This window comes from Echinops telfairi, unplaced genomic scaffold (genome assembly GCF_000313985.2).
Source record: "Echinops telfairi isolate 266 unplaced genomic scaffold, ASM31398v2 ScPeMD7_7475;HRSCAF=8513, whole genome shotgun sequence".
Taxonomy (NCBI): domain Eukaryota; kingdom Metazoa; phylum Chordata; class Mammalia; order Afrosoricida; family Tenrecidae; genus Echinops; species Echinops telfairi.
Window position 1 is genome coordinate 132,054 of NW_022111379.1, and position 7,200 is coordinate 139,253.

The window sequence follows — 7,200 nt, forward strand, 5'->3', positions numbered from 1 at the left end:
CCGCCGCCCGGCCGGCTGTGGATGGAGGTGACGGAGCCTGCGCGGCGCCGGGAGTGAACGGCGGAGCGGCCGGACCTCGGGATTCGCCATGGAGGAGGTGAGGACCAGACTAGGCGGGGGCCAGGGCAGGCCGGGTTGGGGTCTTTTAACCCACTACGGCTGTTGGGGTCTCCCGTTCAGGCCCTCAGCCCTGCCCACCCCCTTCCCTCCTTTCCCCAGATGGGGCTCCAGGCAGGTGGGCGGTGATCTGTGCTGGACACTTGGCAGACCTCATCTTCCTTCATTCTCTTTGGCTTCACTCCTCAGCCGTGGGAGGTGTTGTTGTTATTGTTCCTCTTGGACTAACGGGGAGGTTGCAGTGAGTTTGGAGACTATGAAAGTAGTTCAGGGAGCTGAACGTGAACCCCGGTAGTCCTTGAAACCTCCCATACCCCCTGCCCATCTCCATGGGCCAAGCTGTGTGTCATGTTCCAGTTCTGTGGATTTGGGGGGATTTCTCCCAAGAAATTTGAGGCAATAACTGTGCGTGATGGTGGGTGAACTGGAGACGTTTCATTTTCTTTCCTGAATAAGTCCCTGTGAGTACGTCCCCCATGCCCCACCCACCCCCGACCCTCCCCATGCCCTGTCTTCGTAAGGACTCATCGGCCTTCTCCATGTTCCAAGCAGGGAGACCTAGCAGGAGCTCTGCTGCTGGACCAATTGTGCTCTGTGGGCCTTCCAATTCCCCCTCAGGATGTTCCTCCTCTGGGGTGGGGTCAGATACTCAGTGCCCCCTGCTTTCTCCTGACAAATCCAATTCTAGCAGTCCCATTACCCAAAGGTCGGACACACACAGCAGGCGCTTAGTAGATGTCTGTGGAATTAATACATTAAAATAAGGGGCCTATAGGGTTCAGACTAGAGGGAGGTTCCAGTTTTTGTTCCTCTCAACCCAAGAGAAGGGTATATGGGTTTACGCCTGGGTGGGTGGGGAGGAAAGGTGAATCTTTCACTCTGGGGGCAGCCCTGGCCAGTGGGGGAGCCCTGAGTGGACAAGTCTACTTCTATCCCTATCAGTACCCACTTCCCTACTCCCACGGCCACTGTCCAAGGACGTCAGCGTCGTGATAGGCCAGGCCCTGTATTGCTGTAGGACTGTAGATAAGTCACTTCCCGTCTCAGCTTGTATTTCCTCTTCTATAAAATATAGGACCTGGCCTCCTCTCCACTTCTGACAATATGACTGTGACCCCTTCTCTCAGAATGGGTGGAGGGAGGCAGCAAAGTCAGGCCACTATGATTTGCTGTGGTTTTCTGACGACTGGGTTGGGGCCTGGGTTGGGGCTTCCCTCCCTGTACCTTGAGCCTCTGCTGCATCAAGGGCTGGGCTTTCTGCTTGGTGCCCCTTCCCGGCTCCTGGAGGATGTGGGTATGGATTGCTCCATTTCCCTGTCTGCCATGGCCCCCAAATAAGAGTAGTCCTCCTAGGGCTGTGGTTTGTCTATGGCTAGCCCAGCCCTGCTTACTCCTTTTGGTCTCTAACATTACCATTTACTGACTCCTTGATGCCAAGAGCTCCTGCCATACCTGGGGCATCTGTGGAATTAGCCAATTGTGCTTCTTCATCCCTGCCTCCCCTTTAGCATCCTTGCCTCTCTTTTCTCTCCCAGTAGCCTTTCCACGTTTTTTGAGGCCTCGGCACCCATCTTTGTTTCTCTAAAACACTTCTTTGATCATAGTCACCTGCTCCATCGTCCCATGACCCCAGTCCCAGGAGGTCTCACTTACCACCTCATGTTCAGATACTGCTTTTAGCCTCCCCACTAGCTCTGAGCTTCCTCCCCCTGCATGCCAAGCCCTCTCAGCCTCAGTGGCATCCTTTGTTCAATGTGCTGATAGGTCCCTCAGGCTGAGGCTTGCTGATGTGGACATCTGCCTACTGTGTTCTCAGGGCTTTGGTTTCCCCATCTGTAAAGCAAGGAGAGGGGACAATCCAAAAATGTGATGACATGTGTGCAAGAGCTTTGGAAATTGCAAACAATCAGCTTAGCGTAGTATGGTTACCATTGAGGTCATGTTGAAAACTCTGCTTTGGGCCTTCCTGTCTCTGCCCTGGGGTTCAATCCCTTCCCTCTGACTCCTCAACAGTCCAGTCTTATCCTGGCTACGCCTTGGGTGACGCCTGACTGTCCATTTCAGTTCTCACTCCTAGAAGAGGCTGAGCTGTGTCCTGTCCCAGCACCAGCTTTGTGATATCGGGCTGATCCCTTGCCCTCTCTGGGCCTGGCTTGTTCTATAGTGAAGGGGCCCAGGGTCTTCGACAAGCTTTGTGCCTTTCCTTCTACTCTGGGCCAAAGTTTATATCTGTCTTTCCTTACATCCACACCCAAACCCTGCCTTCGACAGAGACTTCCTGTACCCTAACTGAACGCTTAGCCGGGGTGGGGGGGTGAGGGAAAGGGAGGAGGGGAGGGAGGCCCGGGTACCCATCCGTCAGACCCTTCCTATGTCTCTCCCAACAACTGGAGACCCTCTCAAGCAGGGAGTGCCTACCAACCCTGTCCGGGATTTTTCTTGGCAGGGTCTGTGCCACCCCCCTCAGACTGGATGTTCCCCCAGGTTGCTCTGTCCCCTATCTAACGGTTGAGGGGCATTCCCTGAGGTGGAGACTGTGTGTCGCCGCCCACCCCACCACCCTCCCCCACCACCCCCACCACCCCCGCCCTGACCTGACTGGGAGTTCTATGTGGATAGAGACTGTGCTTCCTCTCTCTGGTTGCCCACCACAAGGCTCTGACAGGATGGGTTCACGATAGAGTTTGGAGCACCATTCAGGATTGGCTTCCTGTGAGGTGAGATGAGGTGGCTGGTCTGCCCCTCTGTCATGCTCTGGGGGATGTGCTCTGCCTTTCCACTTACTCCTGTTGGTGCAGAGTTAGGGTCACCTTAGCATATAGTTTTTGCTCTTTTTGATCTTTTGGTAAAGTCTGGTTTTTTTTAAGTAGTTGGGATTTAATGCATATATCATATCATTCAATAGTTCAATCACATCAAGTAGAATTGTACAGTTGCTCCCACAATCAGTTTCCAAACGACCTTTTTCTACATGGACTCCTTGACATCATCCCTCTTTGACCCCATCTTCACCCCAGTACCTAGCATATTTTTCAGAAATAATGAATGGCTCAGAGACCCTCCCACCTCAGGCGAAGAGGAGCCCGGCTGGTGCTCCCAGGGTGCCTCGGGAGCTGATCTTGGTGGGCAGGGGAGGGCTTGGGTGAGGATGGGTGGGAGGGGAGAGGGCAAAACAGGAAGAGCAGTGGTCAGCTGGTTATTAAGAGGAGGAGGCTGAGAAACTGGGCTGGAAAGGACAAAACCTCTCCTATGAGCCCTGCCAAGGGGAGGGGCCAATTATTAGAACTCACTGGGGCCGAGCTAGGCCCCCTGGTAAGAGGGGATCTGAGAAGTAGGGAGAAGGATTGGGTGGAGGGTGGCCAGTAAGCAGGACCCTGGTCTCCAGCCAGGCCACCCACAGGGCTCTGCTGCTGAGGGTGATTCCTGACAGGAAATCCTTCCTTGTGCTTCCATTTATGCTATCTTCTCAGTCTCCCCCCGGCCTCTACCCAACCCCAAAGCTTCCTGCCGCAGCCCTGACCTGGTTCCTCCAGCGAATCCAGTCACAGTGTGCTTTGGACCTGCTCTGCTTGGCCAGAGGACAGTGGTCCAGACACAGGTCTTGCCTTGGACCCTGGGAGCTGCATGTGGCAAACAGCGGGTGAGGCAGACCACGGCCACAGCAGAGGGAGGTTAGAAAAGTGTGAGGTCCTGTGGGATGGAAGGTAGACTCTTTGGAAAGCAGGAGCAAGTCTGGAGCTCTGAGGTCAGTGACCCAGCCAGCGCTTTACATCCCATAGCCCCACTGTCTGGTTGGAGGCACGGAAGTCTGCCCTTGTGGCCACAGCAGGCCTAGGACATGGGGATCATGAGCGGGCCAACTGTGGGGGGCGAGGTTTCCCATTTCTTACTTCTGCCCTTCTCACCCTGGCTTCCTGACTGCCCTCAGGGACCACTGGGGGTAGGTTGAACCTCTGGAGCTCATGCGCCTCACAGGGTGTCAGTATTGATATGGGGAGGGGCAGTGAGTGCAGGGATAGGACATGAGAGCCTCCTGCTTCTTGTGGAAGGGTCCTGAAGTGAGGTCCCTTTATCGTCTGGACAGGGTATCTCATAGTTGACCCATGGGCAAGCCTCCTACTTCCTCACCCTCCATCAGGGAAGGCCATTTAGCACCATCTCACTGCTCAGGTTCCCTTGCCCTGGAGACCCTTAGGGGGCAGTCCGAATTCCTGGGGCCCTGGGGCCTGGAGGGACCTTGTTGTGCAATCTGAACCGTACCCAGGAAGAGAGTACTGGAGATTCAGAGGAAATGGCAGGGGCAGCACAGTAACAAGATGATGGCTGCCATTTGCAAAGGCAAACTGTTTTACACGCCTTATCCTTACTCAGCAACAAACATTTATTAAGCTACTATGTACCAGGCACTGTTCTAGGCACCATGGCTACAGCAGTAAACAAAACAAAAACCCCTGCTCTCACAGTGTTACAATCCTAGGAACTTCTACTGTTAATACCTCCATTTCACCAAGGAAGAAACAGAGGCTTAGAGGGGTTGAGTGACTTGCCTCTGTTCTGTAGGATTTGGGTTTCAAAGGCCAGACACCCAGCCACCAGAATTTGCAGCTCAAAGTGAGAACCACTGTGGGGCTCCCCTGTATGATGCAGTCCAGAGAGCCCTGCCCTGCCCCAGCCGCTGACAGACAGCTCACCACACCTCTGTCTGCCTGGGCTTGCCTTTCCTAAGGCAGCTGCGGCCAAGGGGGTGTCCCAGGGAGAGGCACGTCGCTTTTGACCAGCCCCAGCCCCCCCCACTAACCCTTTTTTTAGTTTTATGTAAATGATAAAGGACTCCGAATTGTGTCAGTGTTAATTTCCTTCTAGCACCCTCCAGATTGTGACACCCTCTTGATTGGTCTCCTTCCCTCCTCCCTCCCACACACCCCAAGGCGGGGTGGGGAGGGGTGGCTACCTACTACTGAAGCAGTGTTCAACACTTTGAGTGGCTGTGTATTTTCATTTCACTGATATTTCTTGAGCACTGCTTTGTGTAAAAGACCAGAGGCTGGGCACCCCAAGGTGGATCATGGGTCAACATGTCCTTGGCCTACAGCCACTTAAACAGATATTAGGGGATTAAGGGAAGGGGCCGTAAGATAGCTGTGGCTAGCCTGAGACTCCAGCTTGGCTAACCTTGTCTAGAAGGGCCCCGAGTTCAACACTTCCTCTACCAGGCTGTGGTCAAAGGCAAAGGGCCCTTAGAAACCTCACCAGATGGGATTTATGTCAAGGGAGTGGCCACCCTGAAGTCCTTGAGGTGGGGTGAGGGCAGGAAGCAGGGGGGCAGGTAGAGAGGTTGATGACCTGTTGACTATTCTGCCAGCCTGCCTCTCCCCATCCTTCTGCTCCCTGCTGAACCATCACATCCTCTGGGAGGTCTTTCAGCACCACGCCTGCCCTCCGTTTGTTTCGCCAGTGGCATTTTCCATCTGTGACTGGCGATGTCTGCTGGGTGCTTTCACTCAACTCCTCCTCCCGCCACGTGAGCTCCACAAGGGCAGTTTCCCTCCAGCCTAGCCCAGCCTGTGGGCTGGTTGAGTAAACATGTACTGAGGCATCAGGAGGTGGGACACTGGAGTGGGAAGAAAGTGAGGTCCAGAGACACTGGATTTGGAAATCTGGCTCTGTACCCCCACCCCCCAACTGTGTGATGCTGGGCAAGCCAGCCATTCTCTGTGAGCCTCGGGTACCGGGCCTTGTGGGTGATAATGGCATGGCCTCAGAGGGCATGGCCCTGTGGCAGCAGCCCTGGCATGTCCTGGGACTGTCTTGCAGGGCACAAAGGAGGTGAGTGAGAAGCCGAGAGGCATGCGGACAGCGGACAAGGCTGGCTGGATCAAGAAGAGTGGGGGGGGCCTCCTGAGTCTCTGGAAGGACCGCTACTTGCTCCTCTGCCAGGCCCAGCTGCTGGTGTACGAGAATGAGGTAAGAACATGCCTGGCCAAGGGATTGGAGGGGTCGTGGGACCGAAGGCAAAGTGGAGGTAGCCCTGGCCGGCAGGACTGGCCTGGGATGAGGGCTGGAAAACTGGTTACACCTTTGACATGTTGTGCACCCTTGGGCAAATGCCTAGCATTTTCTGGGCTTCTGTTTGTAATATGGGGTCAGTCTGTGTATAGTCTGTTGTATAGGTTAAATGAGATGCCGTGGGTAATAGAGACACAGTGGCTGCTGCTCTGATATACAGCTGCTGCTGTTGCTCTTGCCAATAGGGTACTAGTATATGGTGTGGGAGCTGTGGGATGGCAACAGATGGTACCCAACACAGGGACACGTCCCTTGTGTGGCCTGTGACCCTGTGGCAGCAGCCCTGGCATGTCCTGGGACTGTCTTGCAAGTCTAGAGAGGATGAGAGGATCTTTGCACCATATGTGCACATGGGTGTGCATTTATTTCCTCAGCTGTACACCCACACCACACATCATGTACCTCCCTGTCACTGGACATGAGCCACATAAACAGAGGGCCCAGGAAACTGAAGGGTACCCCATTCGGCAATGGAAGTAGATATAATAACCAGTGTTCACACTTGTTGGGCATGCATGCACACCTTTCACTGGATAGTCCCAGCAGGCCCATGAGAGTGGGTATCATGGCATATCATACAGGAGAGAACTCAGAGGATCAGGGGCCAAGATGCAGGTGGAACATCTCACAGTGAATGGAGAAGCCCTCTGAGAGCCAGCAAATCAACTTCAAGCCTATTTGTGGTAGAGATCTTCTAACGTATTTTGAATATTTCTCTCTTTTTTAAAAAATCGTTTTATTAGGGGCTCATACAACTTTTATCATAATCCATACATACATCAATTGTGTAAAGCACATTTGGACATTCATTGCCCTCATCATTCTCAAAACATTTGCTCTCCACGTAAGCCCCTTGGCATCAGCTCCTCATCCCCACCCTCCCAGCTCGCCCCTCCCACCTGAACCCTTGATAATTTATAAATTATTATTTTGTCATATTTTGCACTTTCTGATGTTTCCCTTCACCCACTTTTCTGTTTTCCATCCCCCAGGGAGGAGGTTATATGTAGATCCTTG

At 53.7% G+C, this 7,200-nt stretch overlaps 1 protein-coding gene across 5 annotated transcripts in view; it reads left to right on the forward strand.

Annotated features, from left to right (window-relative positions):
- The window catches only part of PLEKHO2 (pleckstrin homology domain containing O2), an 85,552-nt gene that overhangs the window by 64,161 nt on the left and 14,191 nt on the right, over positions 1–7,200 (forward strand). For 3 of the 5 annotated variants that reach the window (XM_045285726.1, XM_045285724.1, XM_045285725.1), the window contains one exon: positions 5,932–6,081. In XM_045285726.1, coding sequence (XP_045141661.1) covers positions 5,965–6,081 — 117 coding nt within the window. In that variant the 5' untranslated portion in view covers positions 5,932–5,964. Of the gene's footprint in view, positions 1–8; positions 98–5,931; positions 6,082–7,200 lie in introns of those variants that run through there. The other 2 variants (XM_013007098.3, XM_045285727.1) reach the window with 1 other exon arrangement.